General features: G+C 43.5%; 2 protein-coding genes across 2 annotated transcripts; one reads left to right on the forward strand and one right to left on the reverse strand.

Moving 5' to 3' along the window:
• The first annotated feature begins 4,413 nt into the window (after positions 1–4,413).
• Positions 4,414–8,041, forward strand: LOC134203524 (uncharacterized). Its single transcript, XM_062678381.1, has 3 exons — positions 4,414–4,809; positions 6,598–7,455; positions 7,568–8,041. The coding sequence occupies exons 1-3, from the start codon at positions 4,414–4,416 to the stop codon at positions 8,039–8,041; spliced, it is 1,728 nt and encodes a 575-aa protein (XP_062534365.1).
• Positions 8,042–12,375: 4,334 nt separating this feature from the next.
• LOC134203525 (probable ATP-dependent helicase PF08_0048) lies at positions 12,376–13,464 on the reverse strand. Its single transcript, XM_062678383.1, has one exon. It carries the CDS (start codon positions 13,462–13,464, stop codon positions 12,376–12,378), a length of 1,089 nt encoding a protein of 362 aa, XP_062534367.1.
• Between the last annotated feature and the right edge of the window lie 8,517 nt (positions 13,465–21,981).

The following is a 21,981-nucleotide window of genomic DNA, read 5'->3' on the forward strand; positions in this document are numbered from 1 at the left end:
CTGTTTCCGAAGGGCATGCGTCAGCTGTCGAAGTGTCGCGTCAGCTGTCAAAGCGTCGCGTCGAGTGAGGAAACGTCAGGAGAGGGTCCGGTCATGGTCGATCTTTTTAGTAAAACCACACGAGAAGAAAGTGACCTGTAAAGATTGGTGTTTGGTGAAATGAAAAGAAGTTGAATTTATTTCCATAAAGTTGTTCGCATATATCAATAAATCGTTAAGCTACCTGAAAAGAAGAAAGAAGAAAAGTAAATTATAATGATTTAAAATTAAATAAGGAATAATAATTATAAAATAAATGAAATTAGTTCACACCGCCCAGGTTAGGTTAGGAATAGGACAAAGCAGGTGCGTCAATAGCAAAGGCCCACCGAATTGTGAGTATTTCATAAATACCAACTTAATACTTACCTGTAATACTTACCTGCAATACTTACCTGTAAACATTCCAAATTGTTAAATTTCAGTTGAAGCCCAAAATAAAATATATCCGCTGAATATCTTGGCTGTGCATATGCACAGCATATGTTTCGAAATGGACAAATTGATATGAAATTTGCGAAAAAGAATCCACGTGTCTTGGAGGGACTCGAACCCTCAACCTCCTACTCTCTAGATAGGCGTGATAACCCCTACACAACAAGACCACTTAAAGGTCACGTTTGCGGAAAAGCCATCAGAATCCGAGTACCAACCTCCACCGCGGTTAGCTCTCTTTTTTGCAAATTGAATATCTTTCGGATGCTTGATTTGTCCAATCTCCACATGTGCTTTACTATTGTATACCCACAGCCAAGCGAGTGCACATTGTTTATTAAACGAGAGGATCGCACTCCATGCCCCCAGGAACTGTCTGGGCGGGACGGTATAGAATGCGAATTCAATCGCACTCTGCTGTGCCAAAGGCTTGCTTGGCTAAAGCATTTGATGAGTTTGATTGCCTTAACGTAAGCGGTCGCGTGTACTCAGACGACTAATGACGGTGAAAGACCGACACTTGATTACAATTAATTGCATATTATTCGGCAACTCGGCCGTACGAAAACTATTTTTTTGTTAAATATCTTGGCTGTGCATATGCACAGCATATGTTTCGAAATGGACAAATTGATATGAAATTTGCGAAAAAGAATCCACGTGTCTTGGAGGGACTCGAACCCTCAACCTCCTACTCTCTAGATAGGGTGTAGGGGTTATCACGCCTATCTAGAGGTTGTGTAGGGGTTATCACGCCTATCTAGAGAGTAGGAGGTTGAGGGTTCGAGTCCCTCCAAGACACGTGGATTCTTTTTCGCAAATTTCATATCAATTTGTCCATTTCGAAACATATGCTGTGCATATGCACAGCCAAGATATTTAACAAAAAAACAGTTTTCGTACGGCCGAGTTGCCGAATAATATGCAATTAAATATATCCGCTATCGAAACTGTAGTCTTATTTGCGCCCTGCCAGCCTTGACAAAATCTTCAAAATTCGTGGAAATATTCAGCGTGGCAAGATGGATATGACGGACCACTCCACGGAAGGCCACGAGGAAGACTACAACTGTGTGGACTGCCATCGACCGGACAGTGCGGACAACATGGTCCAGTGTGACCGGTGTGATGTGTGGAAGCATTATGCCTGCGCCGAGGTGAACAATAGTATCGAGGGGCGATCTTTCTTGTGCGGAAACTGTACCACACACCAGAGCGATGACGTCATATCTGTTCGCAGTTTATCCAGTCGAGCTAGTTCAATATCGGTGTTTTCCGTATGCCCAAGCTGGTGGAACGACAGCAGCTCGAACGCGCTCGTGTGGAGCTAAAGCTGCAACGGCGTCACATGGACGAGCAACAAAAATTATCGACAAAGTTCTGGATGGGGAGGAAACTGCGAGTCATAATAGTAACGGAGCGCGAGGCGGTGCAATTATCGATGCGACTTCCCCCGGAGCTCCCGTAGCATCAACTCCTCGTCGATCGATGCCCCCACTCAGTGATATACCGAAAACTACCGCTTCAATGAAAGTGTCGATTCCGCTTTCTGTGCTCGAATCAGGCACCGTGGATTTCCTGAAGGCGAAAAAGGATCCGAAAGCTGCTATAGTAGCTCTCAAGAATCAGGTTGAGCAGTGCGAGCAGCGCGCCAACCCTACGACGGAAGATTTGGAAAATCTTTAAACCCAAGTAGAGCTGTGTCGTAAGCTGCTGGAAAAGTTCCAACACAGCGTAGAACCAGACCGATGCCCAGCCCCGGTCAATTCGTCGATGGTGCAGCTACCAAAGCCAGTGGCGAACACGTCGCTCACGAAGAAGCAGACCGGATCCATCCCGAAGTCGAACCGATCGATGCAATTTGCGGCCGCATACGATCAAACGCAGCTGGATCACCATTCATCAGCTGGCGCGGTAGGTGGAACCAATCCACTGGAGGATCCCTGGCCGCTGAAGATGTCGGTAAGCCAAACCGGCCGGCCACCGGTAAGTCAAGCGATGGAACCACCAGGTAAGCGTCAAGCCTTGAGTCATTCTGTTCAAAATAAAAATCCGTACGTCTACAATCACTACCCCACGTCCACGTTCAAAACAACTACCCGTGAGCAGCTGCGACTTGACGCGCGCCCGGTAAGTCCTAATATGCCTCCTACAAATTCATTGGAGCAGCAGCGAAAGTTATTCACGCGCCCACTTGATACGAATCAGACCAGTCACCCCGAACAAAATTTAACCGAAATAGAAACGCATACTCCCCACTCGCGTACGGTTAATTCGTCTCAGCCCCCTCGTCAATTTGAAAGTGTAATACAAAACGAAGCGATTCCCCAACGAGATCCAGTTCGACCAACGCAGCAGCAGTTAGCATCAAGACAGTCCCTGGCTAAAGATCTTCCACGATTCACCGGTGATCCAGTGGAATGGCTGGTCTTCATTTCTAATTACCGCTACACAACGGAGGCCTGCGGTTTTACGAATGGAGAAAACATGCTACGCATGTTTACATAAGCTGGACGGACTGATCGAGTTTGGAATGGCCGTGCAGGCGCTGTGCGACCACATAGAAGCAGCGGACGAACGCGCTCACCTAAGAAACCCATCGCTGTTACAGGAGCTCGTTACCAAGCTTCCCGCGGATCAACGAATGATGTGGGCGGGATACAAGCGGGGATTTCAAGACGCCGATCTCAAAACCTTCGGCGATTATATGGCAGCGGTGGTTCGAGATGCGACCAGTGTATCGGCATTCGAACCAGAGATGAAGCGGAACAGCGCTCGCGACCGTCCGAAGGCTAAAGGTTTCATCAATTCCCATGCAGCGGAAACGTCCACACGGACCATAGGCTCTTGGAAGGAATCGTCAGAACCGCTGAAGGAGTTCGGCTGCTTACACTGCAACAAGAGCGGGCACCGAGTACGAGATTGTAACTCGTTCAAACAGTTGGCTGTCGACGATCGTTGGAGACGAGTTCGTGCGCTGGGTTTATGTCAAAATTGTTTGTTCAGCCATGGGCGACGCGCGTGCCGAGGCCGAAAGTCCTGCGACTTCGAGGGTTGTCAATACCGACATCATCCGCTTCTCCATTCATCTAGAGCTCCACCGAAACCATCAGAGTCCACCGTTCGGGTCGCAGAAAACCACACCCATCGTCATCTGAGCTCTTCGACGTTGTTCAGAATCATCCTCGTCACTCTGTACGGGGAAAACAGCTCGATCAACACATTCGCCTTTCTCGATGAGGGATCGGATCTGACATTAGTGGAAAGCGACCTGATTACTTCGTTGGGATTAAAGGGAACTCCCCTCCCACTCTGCCTTCGATGGACGGTAAATACGTCACGCGTAGAGAAGCGCTCCGAACAAATTACGGTCGAGATCGCTGGAGTTGGACAGAGCAAGCGGCACACATTGCTTAATGCGAGGACCGTAACAAACCTTGGACTCCCCTGTCAAAGTTTCCAAGTGGATGAAGCGGCTAAGCAACACAAGCACCTACAGTGTATTCCTGTCAGCAACTACAAGAACGCTGTGCCCAAGATTCTCATCGGAATCGTTAATTTGCGTCTGACACTACCGTTGAAAGTGCGAGAAGAAGATGGGAAGGCGCCGGTAGCGGTGAAAACCAGACTGGGCTGGTGCGTCTACGGTCCCCAAGGAAGTACTAGACAAGATTCCTATAGCTTCCACATCTGTGGATGTTCATGCGACGACACGCTGCACGAAGCGGTAAAAGAGTTCTTCGCCGTCGAGAGAACCGGCGCAGGTCCTGTAACTGTGCCACCGTCGAAAGAGGAAGAAAGAGCGTTAAGAATCCTGCAAGAAACGACCCGCCACGTAGGAAACCGTTTCGAAACCTATTCAAACTGACACGCTGAGACGCTGAGACGCTGATTCAAACTGACACGCGGCCGACAAAGAGACAAGTGCTGCGGTGCGTTATGACCTTGTTTGACCCCTTGGGGTTGCTTTCAACGTTCATCATACACGGTAAGGTCTTAATCCAAGATATATGGCGAAAGCAAACGGAATGGGACGAGCAAGTCAGCGAAGATGTTTACAAGAAGTGGCAGAAGTGGGTGAAGATGATCCAGTACATCGCCGAAATACGTATCCCGAGATGCTACTTCCAACACGCCAGTCAGGAAACATATCGCAACTCCGAGCTGCATGTTTTTGTCGACGCCAGCGAGGTGGCGTATTCTTGTGCGATCTACCTACGCACATTCAGCAACAGTGGCGATCCGCAATGCTGTCTAATAGCCGCGAAATCAAAGGTAGCTCCATTGAACTCATGGTCGGTTCCAAGATTGGAACTGCAAGGATGCGTCCTGGGCGTACGTTGGTCAAAGTTCGTTCGAGAGAACCACAATGTCCCGGTCCCCAAAACAATCCTTTGGACCGACTCTACCACTGCACTGTCTTGGATTAACGCAGACCCAAGAAACTACCGGCAATACGTATCATTTAGGATAAGCGAGATTTTGGAGCACACTACGGCAGACATGTGGCGGTGGGTACTAGAGTGGGGCGTCATGTTCATTTTTTCAAATCAATGGTTTTTCGAAGCCATTCTGGGTCCTGAACAACTGTGCAGAATTTGGGACTGATTGGTTGCTTCCTCGCTTTCCGCATCGCCTTTGAAGTTTGAATGGAAATTAGTATGGGAGAACGTATATTTTTGCATTTCTACCACTAGAGGCTTCAGTTCATCGTAAACCAAGTGGCACATGGCGTTCAAGTATAACCCAAAGGATGTCGAAAAACTTTGCTGAAGAAGGCACGTTGGTGGAACGTCCACGAAAAAAGTTATAACGCTTAGAACATTGAGTGTTCAAACCATATGCAAAAAATCGTTTATTCTGCCAACACTGCCGTACTATGTATACTAGGGTGGCTCATATTAGTATGAGAAAAACTTTTTTCAATTTTTTTGATGGGCTGCCCTCTTATTCGGTTCTATTTGATGCCCTGATGCTCTGGACAAAATTTCAGCCAAATCGGTCAACGTTTGGGCAGTGCTAAACTCGTTGGAAGTTTATATGCAAAAATGTATGCAGAAACATCCCAAAACAGGAAATTGCAGTTGGACGGCACAACTTACGATAAAGAACTATGATACTCACTCAGATCTTGAAGAATTTACTACAGAATGCTATGCAGAAAACCGCGAGAAGATTAGAGTTTGTCCGGCTAAGTTATTAGCATTTCTCTGAAGTGGGGTTTGAGCAAATTTCGTTTCTTTTACCTTTGAAAAGAAATAAATTCACCCCTACAACACTCCAGTAAAATGCTAATATCTTTGCCTAAAAACTCTAATCTTCTCGCGGTTTTCAGCATAACATTCTGTATTTAATTCTACAAGAACTGAATGAGTATCATGGTTCTTGATCGTAAATTGTGCCGTCCAACTGCAAATCACTGTTTTTGGATATTTCTGCATACATTTTTCCATATAAACTTCCAACGAGTTTAGCACCGCCAAACGTTGACCGATTTGGCTGAAATTTTGTCCAGAGCATCAGGGCATCAAATAGAACCGAATAAGAGGGCGGCCCATCAAAAAATTTGAAAAAGTGTTTTTTGAGCCACCCTAATGTATACCAATAATTTAACTGAGTGTTATTTCAAAATAATTGATCTTATAGGGCTTTAGAGCTAATGTGAGCTATCCGGAATCATTTCACAAAAAAAAATCCGACAAGAAGAAAGATGGGTTTTGCCTTTCGATATCTATAGGTCGTCCGGTAGTGCTGGCAGAAACATTGATTTCTTGCATATGGTTTACACAATCAATTTTCGAAACGTAATAACATTTTTTGTAGACCTTCCAGCTACGTACCTTCTTCGGCAAAGTCTTTCGGCATCTTCCAGACTAGATGCTAACGTATTGAGTCACGTGATTGATGATAAATTGAAGCCGCTAAGAGCAAAAATGTAAAAAAGTACGTTTTCCCATACTAATCTCCATGTAAATTTAAAACGCGATGCGGCATGCGAGGTTGCAACCAATCGAGCCCATATTTTGCACAGTTGATTGGGGTCCCAAAACGATTCAGAAAAACCTTGATCTCACATGATCGGACGAAGTTTGCGTTTTTCCATACAACTGCGCCCCACTCTAGTGGGTACCTACGCATTCCAATCCAGCGGACGAAGCAACTAAATGGGGAAGCGGTCCATACTTCAACAGCAACAGTAACTGGTTCCACGGACCTGATTTCTTGCGACTTCCAGAAAACGACTGGCCGCGTTCCAAAAGATCGGAACGCGCCACCACCACAGAAATGCGAGCTTCAGTTCTCCACCATTTTACGTTCACGCCAGTGATCGATTTTGAGCGTTTCTCCCTTTGGGATCGACTTCTACGTGCAACAGCATACGTTCGACGATTCCTGCACAATACGATCAAGAAACAGGCAAGATACGTTGGACGACTGTCGCAAGCAGAATTACAGACAGCGGAAAGAACAATCTTCAAGCTGGTACAAATCGACTCTTATCCAGACGAGATCGCCGTATTATCGAACAGAGCTCCGAACGAAACTGATCAACAAACTATCGGGAAACAGAGCTCCATCTTCCGACTGATGCCTATGTTGGACAACAATGGCCTGCTGCGCGAGCGCAGTAGAATCGGCGCAGTAGAAGGAGTCTGCTACGAAGTACGTCATCCTGTTATTCTTCCAAGAGGTCATCGTGTCACAAATCTTCTGTTGCACCACTATCACCAACAATACCGTCATTGCAATCCGGAGACCGTAGTTAACGAGCTTCGTCAGCTGTATACTATTCCAAGACTCCGCCTGGAAGTTAGACGAGTTAGCCCTGACTGCCCAACCTGCAAAGTCCGTCGAGCAAAACCAACAATCCCACCGATGGCTCCTCTTCCGCCTGCGCGTCTAGCGCACCATGAACGAGCCTTCACCTACACAGGGGTAGATTACTTCGGTCCGCTATCGGTCAAGCTGGGTAGATCTAATGTAAAACGTTGGATCGCTTTGTTTACATGTTTAACAGTGCGTGCCGTCCATCTTGAAGTAGCCTACACCCTGTCAACGGAGTCCTGCATCTCCTGCGTCCGTCGATTCGTAGGACGCCGAGGTCCACCCGCCGAATTCTTCAGTGACAACGGAACGAACAGAATTTAGCCAGGGACTGTCCGACACCTTCACCAGTACCAGCACAAAGTGGAACTTCATTCCGCCAGGAGCACCACACATGGGTGGAGCATGGGAACGCTTGGTGCAGTCAGTAAAAGCAGCCATGGCCGAAGCGTACTCTGAAGGGAAACTTGACGATGAGGGGCTGCAGACACTGGTCGTGGAGGCTGAACGTATGGTGAACTCAAGGCCTCTGACGTATTTGCCCCTTGAGTCTGAGGAGACCGGGGCACTCACACCCAACCACTTTTTGGTGTTGAGCTCAAACGGGGTAAAACCACAAAGAGAAGGAATCATCGATGCAAGCCGTGTTCATCAGTCTAGTGAATTAGTCCGTCGAGAAATCCTAGGAAGGTCCTGGGAACTGACCAAACGCCAGCTGGACGTTTCTGGAATCGCTGGCTGATCGAATACTTGCCTGTAATCCGTCGGCAACCGAAGTGGTTCGACGAAATCCGTACATTAGAAGCAGGTGATCTGGTGATGGTTGCAGAACCAACGAAACGGTACGGATGGGAACGAGGGCGAATCATCCGAATAATCTCAAGTCCGGATGGCCGATGTCGACAGGCCGTCGTTAAGATTGGACAACAGAGTTTGGTGCGTCCGGTGTCAAGGTTGGCACTGCTTGACTTTAAGGATCATCGTGAGACTCCGGAGAACTCCGGACCACACCCGGGGGAGACTGTTAACGCAGAAGCGGTTAAGCCAACAACCTTGCCAACCGCTGTTTCCGAATGGCATGCGTCAGCTGTCGAAGTGTCGCGTCAGCTGTCAAAGCGTCGCGTTGAGTGAGGAAACGTCAAGAGAGGGTCCGGTCATGGTCGATCTTTTTAGTAAAACCACACGAGAAGAAAGTGACCTGTAAAGATTGGTGTTTGGTTGTTGTTGTTGTTGTATTTGATTTATTTAGGTGACCTTTTCAACTTGTTGTCATTTAAGTCACCGGAGGATAAAATTACAATACATTCTTATATCTAGTCACTGTGGATTTATCGTTCGTGTTAGCCTTTGGTCCGGGTTCCCGTCAGGTTGGTTGTCTTGATTCCCTTATGCTGCGTAGCTCGGTGGTTGGCTTATTCATCGTGTAAGTATTTTTGCTGATGCGTTAAATTTCGTGGATCAAATTCGTTTTCGTGAGGTATGATGCTGTTTTTCTAAGTTCATTGATGTCGTTTCCTAGGGCCAGGTAGAGTGACTTGGCGATATTTTCTTCGATACGGTGTTTGGTGAATTTGGTGCATTCCAGAATGATGTGCTTCACTGTAATTGGGGAGCCACATGCTGAGCAGGTGGGTGCGGCTTCCTTGCGGGCGTAATGTCCGTGTGTAATTCTAGTGTGACCGATTCTGAGTCGGGTAATAGCTTTGCTTTCTTCTCTGTTCATCGAGAAGGATGTTGACCATTCGCTTGTATCATATTTTATTTCTCTCAAGTGTCCGCGGTTATTGTGCCAGGCATTCTCCCATGTTAGTCTTGTATGGAGTTTAACTAGCTTTTTGTAATCATCGTATGGTGTTTCAATATTGGTGGATGCCTGTGCTGCTGTGGCATGTTTCGCTAGTTTGTCGGCTTTTTCGTTGCCAGTTATGTTGATATGAGCTGGTACCCAGCACAGGTCTAAGCGGCCAGGGTTTTGTTTTACTTTGTTTTTGATATCTTCTATCCATGGGTGGTTAGAGTTGTGCCCTTTAACTGCCGCGAGGACACTTTGAGAATCGCTGAATATGACCGTCAATTCAGTGGGGTTGAGGTCAATTGCTTTATTTATTGCGTATGCTTCCGCGCTGAAGATGGATAAATGTTTAGGAAGATTGATGCTAATTTCCTGGTCACTCGAGTATATTCCGCTTCCCGTTCCTTGTCTGGTTTTTGATCCATCGGTGTATATGTGTTTGTGGTGGGGGTATTTGAGTTTGCATGCTTCGAGAAAACGGATTCTTTTTTCGGTGGGTGTTAGAGTATTGAGTGTGGTTATGTTGACTCCGTTTATTTGTTTGATGGTGTTGTAATTTGATTGTCCTATGGTAACGTTTACCTGTGGGATGTTCAGGGTCTCTGATTTTTCGTTTGATCGCTCTGTTAGTGTACAGGTTGGGGAGATAGCTTTGCGGCACATTTGTTTTGTACTATATAAGATAAGTGCTTCAGATATTCTAAGATCCAATGGAAGTTGTCCACTTTCTGCTAACAGGCTTTCAATTGGGCTGGAGTGGAATGCCCCAGTGGCTATTCGAATTCCTTGATGGTATATGGGGCACAGTCTGTTGAGATCGGTATCTTTAGCTCGGCTTATTATAGGGCCTCCGTATATAAGTCTGGGAACAAGCATGGTGTTTAATATCCGAAGTAATGATCTTCGATCTGCTCCGAAATTTGTGCTGCTTATACTTTTCATCAGGGCTAATACTCGTTTACATTCATCTCGTTTCGTTTGAATATGATGTTTGAAGTTGAGTTTGTGATCTAGCCATATTCCCAACAGTTTTGTATTTTTTGTTAGTTTGATTGGTTCTTTATCAAGTATGGCAGGAGGCTGTTTTAGAAGTTTTTTCCGGTTTCCAATGTGCATAATTGACGACTTTTGAGTAGAGATGGTAAATCCAGTTTCAGTGCACCAGTCTTTAATTCGGTCTAGGATTTTTTGTATCTTAAAGCGGGTCCATCTGGCGCATCTTGTGGTTACGGCGATGGTGATGTCGTCTGCATATAGTTTGATAATGGTGTTCTTGGGTATCCAATCGTTTATGCTATTGATAGCAACTAGGAAGAATGTGGCAGCAAGTACTGATCCTTGTGGTACTCCGTTTTGTTGAATTTGTTCAGAGGAGAAATGCCCTTGATAAAGCACTTTGAAACGTCTTTCTTCGAGAAATTTTTGGCAAAAGGTAGCCATGTGTCCCCCTATGCCAGCTTTTGACAGATTTTTTAGTATCAGATAGCGCCAGGTTCTGTCGTATGCCTTTTCTAAGTCCAGGAAAAGAAGTTCTGCGTGTTTTTTCTCATTTATGGCTTGGGTGCATATGTCTTCTATCTCTGTAAGGGGATCAGTTGTTTGTTTTCCTTTCCGGAAAGCGAATTGATTAGGTCCCAGGACTGATTTATTTTCGAGTTCGTTCATTAGTCTAGGATTGACCATTCTTTCGAAAAGCTTCATCACACAGCTTGTTAGGTATATGGGTCGAAGATTTTTTGGATCGTTTGTGTGTTTTCCTGGTTTAGGGATTGGGATTAGGTGAGATTCTCTCCAGGTGTTGGGGAATATTCCATTGATCCAAATGTTATTGTATAATGCAAGTAATTTCTTCTTGATAAATAGTGGAAGTCTTTTCAGCATTTGATTGTGGATGTCATCGGGACCAGGTGAGGAACCTTTCAGTGTGTCCATATGGTATATAAGCTCTTCCAAAGTAAATTCTTTGTTGTACAGTGAATATCTTACTGTGGGGAAATTGATAAGCTGCTGTTCTTCAGCATTCTTTTTAGTAATGAAGGTTAGTGGGTATGCGCTGTCTGATGATTCTTTGGTGAAGTGTTTGGCAAGGTGTTCCGCAATCTGTTGAGGGTCAGTTATGTTGTTGTTATCGGATGTTATCGTCCAGATGTTTTCTGATGATTTTTTTCCTGATATGCTTCTGATCTTGTTCCAAACTTCTTTTGGTGTTGTGTGTTCATTTATCTCAGAAGTGAATTTTTCCCACGATTTCTGTTTCTCTTCTTCGATGATTTTCCTTGCTTCGTATCTGTGTTTACGAAAGTTGTCGTGGATCATTTGGTAATCAGGGTGGTCAATAGGTGTGTTTTTTAATTTTCTGAGAGATTTTCGCCTTTGTTTCACTGCTTCCCGGGTGTTGTCATTCCACCAGGGTACGGATTTTTTGATACCACTTCTGATGTTCTTGGGATTGATGCTAGTGCGGCATGTCTGATGTAAGTAGTCAGATCTTCTATTGAGTATTCCTCATTTGGGTTTATTTGATCTTCTAGAGTCTCTTCGAATTTTTTCCAGTCTGCGGAGTCGATTTTCCATTTGGGATATTGTTTGTTAGGGCAGTTGACCTGAATAGTTCCGATTTTAATGGGAAAATGATCGCTGCTATGCTGGTCGTTTATTATGGTCCAATCTAATTTTGATGCTAGTTCAGGGCTGCATATTGTTACATCGATTGCTGATGTGCTGTACATATCGTTTCTTTTGGCTGAGTATATGAAGGTTGTTTGGCCATCATTTAGCGTTAATAATCCATGGTCTTCTATTATTTTGATAATTTCTTTACCTCTGGAATCTTGGTGTTTCAAATCCCATTGCGCGTGGTGAGCGTTTAAGTCACCGGCCATTATTAGTGGCTTCGGTAAAGTGCATAGCACTTTGTCAAATTCTTTAGTATCCAATGTTATATTTGGCGGAATGTATATTGATGCGATTGTCATTTTGAAGGGTGTATTCACCTCTATAGCGATGATTTCAGGTCTGTTTGTATTTGTACTGGGGTGAAAGGGATTCCCTTCTTTATAAGCATAGCTACCCTCCTTGACCAGATGGTCGATGCTCAAATATCGAGTTGTATCCTTTTATATTAAAAGCTGTCTTTGGGTTTGTCCTGGTTTCTTGTATGGCCAGGAAAAGAGGCTGATGTTCACTTATTAGTAGTTGAAGTTCTGCGTGTTTGCTCCGTATGCCGTTACAGTTCCATTGTATAAGCGTGGTCATATTCAGATTTGATTTTATTGTTGCTATTATCAGTTATCGTCGTTTAATTCCTCTGTTTCCATGTCTGAGGAATCTGTTTTTCTTTGTTTGTTGTTGTTTTTGTTGTTTATTCGGTTGCTTTTCCTTCTTGGTGTGCCTTCTCTGGTTTCTCTGTCGGGAGATGATTCGATCGGTTTGTCACATTTAATTTTTTTTCCATGTTTGTCTTTAGTTGTGATCGTTTTCTGGGTCTGCGGCTCAATGTTTTTTGTTAATTTTTCTATTAATTCATCCTTTTTCTGCAGCTCGTTTGTTAGCTTGTCACAGTGCGTTTTCATTTCTTCGATATCTTTTTGCATTTTCTCTTCAGTGATCTTTAAATTCTTTTCTTTATCTTTGAGGTAGTTATACCAGTTTTTAATATTTGCTTCTTTTTCGTTGAGCGCTTCCATTCGTTCCGAAATAACTTTCATTTTTTCCGAGATAAAGCTCATTTTCTCCTCCAGCTCCTTTTCCCACTGTTTTCTTGCATTTTCGACGATGGTTTGGACATCGCCTGTAACTTTTGCGTAACTTGGTTTTTCGTTGTTGTTGATAAGTTGTTTCCGGGCTGCGGTGTATGAGATGTTTTTATCCGTTTTTATTTTGATTATTTGCTGCTCTTGCCTGAAAATTGGGCATGCCTTGCTGGTCGAGATATGATTATCGTCGCAGTTTATGCACTTTATTTCTTTCGAGCATTCATCACTTTCCAGGTGTGCCTTTTCGCCGCAGGTTCGGCAGCGTTCTTCTTTTTTGCAAAATTTACTAATGTGCTGATACTCGTAACACCGGTAGCATTGCGTTGGTCGGGGGTAGTACTTTTCGGTTCTGCAGACGCGGTATCCAATTTTCAGTTTTTCTGGCGGTGAAGGCTGGGAGAACGTGAGAATCACGACTCCGGTGTTGAATTTCGTTTTTTTGTCGTCGCTCATTCTGCTGATATGTTTAACTTCAGTCACACCTTGTGTGCTTAGGTTTGTTCTTATATCGTCTTCAGTATCGATTGCGAGCTCCCGACGGACAACGGCAGCGCGGGACGTATTCCGTTTGGTATCCCAGCTGACGGTGATCGGTGTTCCATCTGCCAATTCCTTCATGTTTTCAACTAATTTCCTTGCATTTTTCTCATTCAGAATTACGGTCAACGAACCGTCTTTTCTGTTTAGCCAAATATCTTCATAACAGCAGTATGTCTCGATTGACTTTGTCACGAGAAATATGCTGTGCTCGGTTATTGATCCATTTGTTTTCTTCAATATCACATACCTATTTTGATTGGCACGATCGGGGGGAAACAACCCCCCGCTGCGCGTCCCCATTGTCACACTTTTGTCAGCTATGCGATTTTCACTGTTCACTCGTCACTCGCGGTGTATGGGCCGATACGTGGTTTGTAATTTGAGCGTTGGTTCAATTCGATTTATCGCTGCCTTCGCGGTGCACTACTTAGGTTGAGAAGCGGGTAATTAATTACGTCCGTTCTCAATGACGATCGCGGGAGTTATGACGGGTGTTTGGTGAAATGAAAAGAAGTTGAATTTATTTCCATAAAGTTGTTCGCATATATCAATAAATCGTTATGCTACCTGAAAAGAAGAAATAAGAAAAGTAAATTATAATGATTTAAAATTAAATAAGGAATAATAATTATAAAAAAAATGAATTTAGTTCACACCGCCCAGGTTAGGTTAGGAATAGGACAAAGCAGGTGCGTCAATAGCAAAGGCCCACCGAATTGTGAGTATTTCATAAATACTAACCTGTAATACTTACCTGCAATACTTACCTGTAAACATTCCAAATTGTTAAATTTCAGTTGAAGCCCAAAATAAAATATATCTGCTATCGAAACGGTAGTCTTATTTGCGCCCTGCCAGCCTTGACAGATCGATTTTGGCTTTCGTACCTTGGGGATTGGTACAACAACAACCTTGGAAGCGTATTGTTAGTGAAAACATTCACTAACAACTGATGTAGTCATCTAACAGTTTGGTCATCGCAATACTTATAATATTCGGAATAGAGATTTTCCTCGTTCTTCATCTTAACGATTATGTCTTTCACTTCTTCAAGAGTAGGGGGCTCAACTATTATAGAACTCCGGGTGTCTTGGGAGACAGTCGGAATAAAAGACTCGCTACACTCCTCTTCCAACCAGTCGCTCAATCTTATTCGACAATTGGTATGCATGTTCCTCTTCTTCTTAGAAAACCGCTTTAGGTATTTATAAGTTCGATTTGTTCAGCAGGTATATCATGGAGGTTTTCGAAAAACTCAATAATCTGATTTTCTTCATCGCCTCTTATCTTCTTCTTCAAATTAGCCTTGGCTTCGGCAAGCTTGAACGCCCATTTCGGATTATAGGATCTTTGAGCCCGAAAGGAACATTTCTTGACTTCAGCTAAAGCCAATCGGCATTCACGAGAGGCGAGAATTTTTGAGCGGTTCAATACAGAAGTAGAAACATCGATAATTTTATCTTGCAAATTGTGCCAGTTCGTTTCAACATCGTCAGATTCAGAATAAGATTCATGAGTTTGTAGCTTCTCAATACATTTTTGCCAACAGATTGATTAAACTGGAGTCCTGAGAAACGGAGTACGTGCAACTGTCCTGTTTTCAACTATACGGAGTAGCAACCGTGGGCGGTCAATCATGCACATGCTCATGCTTTACCGACGTTTTTTTGCCGAAATGTTGTCAACCAATAATTTTTTCATTGAAAAATGCATCAAGAACCGGTTACTTTTATTGGTCACCAATCGAAATATTCCATCTGCTTTTAAAAATCTTGATTTTGGTAAAATGAATACGTATTCAGCGATATAAAGAACTGTACGTATGCCATATGAGCTGCTATGTGTTACTATTGAAATGGCCAAAAGCTCGAAACAAATGTAAAATGTATTTCGCCATGTAAGATGCAAATAACTCATCATTGGCTTCTATCTACAATCCACCAAGAAATTATAAGAGCCTTGTGTCTGCACCACAACAATCAGGCCAAAGCCAGCCCCCCGTCTCAAGTAACGAGAGCGCATTAGCAATTCAAAGTTCAAACAAACCAATTATCAGATTACATTGCTCTCGAAGCTACACTGACTGGATGTAGAAAGGGCTGATGCTGCTGTTCAAAGCATTCCATCGCTCCACATAGAACAAAGTTTGCCCGGCAGATGGACGACGAAATCTCTGTGCGGCAGCACGAGTAGTGGCAATAGTTGCCCTACTTTCGTGCAATCATCTTCCCCCGGAGCTCGGGTGGAGGGCTGATGATGGTGGAACGATGCCCTGTATCTGTAAACCCTCATCCGAAAAGCTCAAATGGAATCAAACCCCGGAGAGCGAGAGCAAACATAATTGCATTCTGGAACAAACACCCACACAGCTGTATGGGGAAATCAGCGCCGTTTGCTATCTATAGTTCGGTGTCGTCGCCTCTCGTAACCGTTTCATCGTTATCATCGTCGAAAACACTAACCGAACTTGGATGGTGGGGTGATCTAGATTCGGACTGATGTTAAAATCAATAGCAGCGCTGCTCCTTTCCGTCCATGGCTATCCGCAGCGAGTATTATTTGGTCACTAAGTTCGGTCGGTTGCTGCTGAACGCAATTGCACATGACACACTTATTGGATTTTCTGTGATGTTGTGGTGCTGCTGGAAATTGCTTTTCGGAAATTTCATTCGCCGGCTTTTGGGGAATCCTTGGGAAATATGCTCAATACTATTGGCATTACTTCTAATTAGTTATAGTTATACTTTTAACAGATAACGTTACAGGATTTCGAAAGGAATAAATTCTCCTCACTAGGTATATCTGAGGATGTAATGCCAATAAGAAGAAGAGGGTATATCTGATTCCTGTGAAGCGAAGGCTGAAAAGACAGTTTTGATCTAAAATGGTACTAAGGTTCAGTTAATTTTTATTATTTGAACCATGTCATTTCATTTATTTAGTTTACATCTAAACAGATAACACTGAATCAGCAATTTGACGCCCCTGTACCCTTCCGGCGTTAGCTATTTCCTAGATACTGGATTCGCCGTAGAGCTGGGCGAGCTCGTGGTTCATTCTTCGCCGCCACACACCGTCTTCTTGCACACCGCCAAAGATGGTTCTAAGCACCCTTCTCTCGAATACTCCGAGTGCTTGAAAAACCTCCTCGAGCATTGTCCATGTTTCGTGTCCGTAGAGGACAACCGGTCTTATTAGCGTCTTGTACATGACACATTTGGTGCGGTGGCAAATTTTTTTGACCGCAGTTTCTTCTAGAGCCGCAGTAGGCCCGACTTCCACAGATGATGAGCCTTCGCATTTTATGACTAACATTGTTATCAGCCGTTAGCAAGGATCCAAGGTAGACGAATTACTCGACCACCTCGAAGGTATCCCCGTCTATCGTAACACTGCTTCCCAGGCGGGCCCTGTCGCGCTCGGTTCCGCCCACAAGCATGTACTTTGTCTTTGACGCATTCACCACCAGTCCAACTTTTGTTGCTTCACATTTCCCGGCCATTTTCGTTGTCCCGGGATTCGAGATGAACTTGTTCGAATATCCCGGGAAATCCCGGGATCCCGGGATTTTTCGATGTTTCCTTAGAAAACTTATTTTTTGATTAAAAAACGATTTTATTCAAGTTCAGGGGTAAAGTTCATATTTTATAAAACTCTCAAACAATATTTGATGCAGCGACCTGCATTACTGCATTCTAGCAGCGAGTAAAAATACTCTCAATGAATTGGTGAGCTAACCTCGTCTTCTATTCAGTATGATTCGGTTAGGCTGAGGAATTTTGTCCTCACTGTTAGTCATACAATAATCGTTTAACTGGGTGTTTTGCATCTTCAAAATAGAAGCTTTGTTAATAAAACCAAACTAAACAGTTAAGACATTTAAAATATTCTCAGATTATTTACTATTGAAAACTAAGACTCTGGAAGAAATTTAATGATTGGTATATTCGGTGACCGTCTCGAATTCCAATTAAATCCAAGATTTAAACGCGATTCTGAATATTTGAAGGCGATGCAATGATTGGAATAGGGTTTTGTAAAAATAACTTGAGAATATTTGTTCTTTTAACTGTAGTATACGGACCACTTATATTTGCGCATGTGCTGGAAGGTTTGTTGTACGAACGTCGATTGGAAGGACATGAATTGGATCAAGAATTGTTTCGGAGGCATGAAGCTCAGGAAGACTGACTCAATGTTGGGCGGCGCAAGGAGATTAGCAAGGCGAATATCAGCTAGTATACACAACCTCGCTGTAGACGGGAGATGGGTAGAAAGCAGGCGCCAAATAGATGTAGCTGATCTTGTACTGTAAATACTTGTCGTTTAATTAATAGAGAGCTGTATCTGCTGGAAAAAAGTATCAGTCAGTAGCCCTCCATTGAGTGGTATAGGGGAAACCAATATTTTTTGTGAAGGTGTTCAATTAACTATCTCCGATATTTTAATGACTGTTCCTCTCTTACTAATTTAATAATAAGATGATATCGGTTGTGCATCACAAAGAACCTTGGCTCCGTATACATGCCTGAGCCTACCAAATAAACGAACTTGAAAAAAAATCTGAATGTCTGATGGGAGGTATAAAAATATGATATGAGTTTATTACCTAAGTTGGGTTTCGCTTTCAAAACGAATAACTTTTGTAAGAAGAAAAATTACACTGTTTGCGAACCGGAAATGAAACAGTATTTTTTGTCCCGGGTATCCGGATATTCGGGATTTCAAAAATAATATCCCGGGAATCGGGAAATCCCGAATTTTCCTAAATCCCGGGATTTTTTGTCCCGGGATGTCCCGGGATGGAAACTCTATGCTTCACGTTTCAGGTGGGTGTACAGTTCTGCCACCTTTGCAAACACACTTAAAATAAATCGCCGAATTCGGTAAAATTTTACCGAAATCTCAACAGCAGAACTGTTCGGTAAATAGTTTAACTGATTTTTGGTGATTTTGACAGTTGAGCAATGGAAAAAATCACAAAAAATCTGTAAAATAAATTACCGAACAGTTTATGCTGTTCAGATTTCGGTAAAATTTACCGAATACGGTGAAATGAATCAAGTGTGAATGTTCGGCTGACAATGTCCATGTCATCCGCGAAACAAATAAATTGACTGGATCTGTTGAAAATCGTACTCCGGCTGTGTAACCGTTTCCTTTAGAGCTTGTAGCTCAACCACAAGAGTAAAACTTAAACAAAATCTCAAAAAAAAAAAAAACTAAAACACCCCTATTGCAAACTTAATAAAATCTCGCTTAACTTTTCAAAAGGACCTAAGTAACATTTTTTTCATGAATTAATTTGAGTACTGCAATCAAAAGCTTTCATGTTTTTCTGTTCATTGCGCTATTCAAATTAATTCATGAAAAAAATGTTACTTAGGTCCTTTTGAAAAGTTAAGCGAGAAATCACTGAGAAATATATTTCTCACATTCCTCACCAATTGAGTGCCGTAATCTCGTATACTAAAATGTCACTGTCAGCGGTTGACGCATATGTGAACCAGTTTGAATGAAAGGGACAAATCTTTACTTGGCCCTTTCTCATCCACAAACAGATGGAGCGCATGTGAGATGATGAAGAGGATGCATTAGCCGCGAATATTGTCCATACATAATGTTTTTTTTAATGCAATAGCATTTACCTATAAAAGAAGGGTTCTGATGTGGAAACGCTCTCTTTTCGCCTGTGATCCTGGACCGATTAGTAGTGCGCGCGTGTGTAGCAAACTCCAAGATTTTGAGGTTAGATTGTGATGCCTCGTTTTTGTGGAAATGGTATAATTCAGTGTTATTTCCTTAAAATAGGTTCAGTACCCGTAAAGCTTGTTTGTTAAGTTACTAGTGTTAATCTGTAAAAACTGAAACGGTTTGTAGTGTTAGTCACGGTGTGTCTATGGGGAAACATTATTTTTCAAAAATCAGTATCTCTGAAACACCCACCACGTGAAAGTTGATGCACTCCTTTTTCATATAGTGGGTAAACTAAAATGTTCTATCGGGGGATCTAGAGCAATTTTTATTTTTTTCATTGTTTTTGGTGCAAATTCCATAGAAATCTCAAATGATAGCCGATTTAACCCCCCCAAAAATGTATGGAAAAATGACCCCCGATAGAACATTTTAAAAATGCACCTACGTTAAAGAGGAAAACCCATACTTTCGTGTAGTGAGTGTTTTAGAGATACTGATTTTTTGAAAATAAGCCTCTTCGGACAAACACACCGTGTAGTAATTATTAAAACCAATCCTAACGTTAATTATTTGTTAAAAGCTAGAGGTTCTTACTATACTCCATCTGGAAAGTGAAACTAAAACTAAACCGAGAAACTTGTAAGAACAAGGTAAATGCGCAATTATTAAAGAAAAGTGTTAAAAAGTGTAAAGGCCATAACGACAGACACAAGGGTTTAATAGTGTACTTAGACCCAAGAAGTGGGCTTTTTTCTTCTACTCGGCAGTAAAGCTCGACAAGTGGCCAACCTACGGTGAAATCAAGACCTTGGAGTGAAGCGCGTCGTAACCGGGGAACAGCGGAATAAACAAGCAAGTGCGATATCCTTGCAGCAGGTTCGGAATGCTTCCCGGCCAAAGCCTCGTCGACGCCATGTTTCCATCGTTTTCCAGCCCGATCCGGTGTCATGAACTGTTTCCGGAACCATTGGGAGGTTCCAATCGTCCTTCGAGTCCCAAACGAATCCCAGTTCCTCGAAGGGTTCCTCGTCCAAAGCCAATGTACCGCTCCTCGGCCAAATTGTAAACCACACCGAACATCAGTAACGAAACAAATAACGCGCAAGTACCCTAACCAAAAATGTGGCGTCACACAAATAAATATTGTACATACTAATTAAGAAAAACCTCTGTGATCATTATAAAGGAATCAGCCCTGTACCTCATCGTTTCCACAATGTTGTCGTTTGTTTCTTGTGCTTGGAAGGAGCATTCAAGCCTAGTTGTTCCGGTGGTCCGTGGAATGGAAGGTTTCTCTAAGTCCCCCCCCCCCCTTTTAATATGCATGCTAATTCGCTGTGTTCCGCTTTATATGTTCCACGTCAGTTTTTCTGTGATTCTACCATCGGTCTCTGTTCACGTTTGTGACACCAGTTGACAGAAAGAGGGGCAGTAAGTTTGGTAATTACGATAACGACCCTGTAGATCCTTAATCCAAGGTACCCGAGCTAGGAGGGTTTCAGATGTTACACCCGGCTCTCCGCATGATACCTTCTAGCGCAATGTTGAACAACAGGCACGAAAGTCCATCACCTTGTCTTAGTCCCCGGCGCGATTCGAACGAACTGGAGTGTTCGCCCGAAATCTTCACACAGTTTTGCACACCATCCACCGTTGCTTTGATCAGTCTGGTAAGCTTCCCAGGGAAGCTGCTCTCGTCCATAATTTTTTATAGCTCTACGCGGCCTATACTGTCGTATGCCGCCTTGAAATCAATGAACAGATGGTGCGTTGGGACCTGATATCCACGGCATTTTTGAAGGATTTGCCGTAGAGTAAAGATCTGGTCCGTTGTTGAGCGACCGTCAACAAAGCCGGCTTGATAACTTCCCACGAACTTATTCTAATGGTGACAGACGACGGAAGATGATCTGGGATATCACTTTGTAGGCGGCAATAAGGATGGTGATCGCTCGAAAGTTTTCACAATCCATCTTGTCGCCTTTCTTGTAGATGGGACATATAACCCCTTCCTTCCACTTCTCCGGTAGCTGTTCAGTTTCCCAGATTTTGACGATCAGTTTGTGCAGGCAAGTGGCTAGCTTTCCGGGCCCATCTTGATGAGCTCAGCTCCGATATCATCCTTAACGTCTGCTTTATTGGTCTTAAGCTGTTGGATGGCATCCTTAACTTCCCACAAGGCTGGTTGGCTTCAATCGTCCGCTGAACTGACTTTCTCCGCTGCCTTGACTTCCACTGCCTGTACTCTCAGCGTCATTCAAATGTTCCTCAGAGTGCTGCTTCCACCATACGATCACCACAAGTTCCTCCGTCAAAATGCTCCCATCCTTATCCCTGCACATTTCGGCTAGCGGCACGAAGCCTTTGCAGGATGCGTTGAGCTTTTGAAAGAACTTGCGTGTTTCTTGAGAACGGTACAGCTGTTCCATCTCCTCGCACTCCGCTTCTTCCAGGCGGTGTTTTTTCTCCTGAAAAAGGCGGGTCGGCCTCATTTGCCCTCTCTTTAAGAAAGAGCACAGACTGGAGTGCGCCAATTACCGAAGAATAACCCTCCTTAATTCTGCGTACAAAATTATGTCCCGTATTCTGCTCAACAGATTGAGACCGCTCGAAGTGTCCTTCGTCGGCGAATACCAAGCAGATTTTCGTGAGGGTCGATTAATGACGTATTGTAGCTGCAAATAGGGCTCCCAAGCAGCATGCGCAACATCTTTGAAATAGCTTTTTGTTCCTAATAAATTGCATTGAAGATATTGGCAATACATCGAGTCACATTGAAGCCACTTTCCAGTTTCAGAAACATATAACAGAAACAGAAACAAATGCCACTCATCTGACTTCTTGGGTGATTTGGAATTCAATGTGTTTCATATCAGGAGCAAAACAGATAATTTCCAG

Source organism: Armigeres subalbatus, unplaced genomic scaffold (genome assembly GCF_024139115.2).
Source record: "Armigeres subalbatus isolate Guangzhou_Male unplaced genomic scaffold, GZ_Asu_2 Contig1917, whole genome shotgun sequence".
Taxonomy (NCBI): domain Eukaryota; kingdom Metazoa; phylum Arthropoda; class Insecta; order Diptera; family Culicidae; genus Armigeres; species Armigeres subalbatus.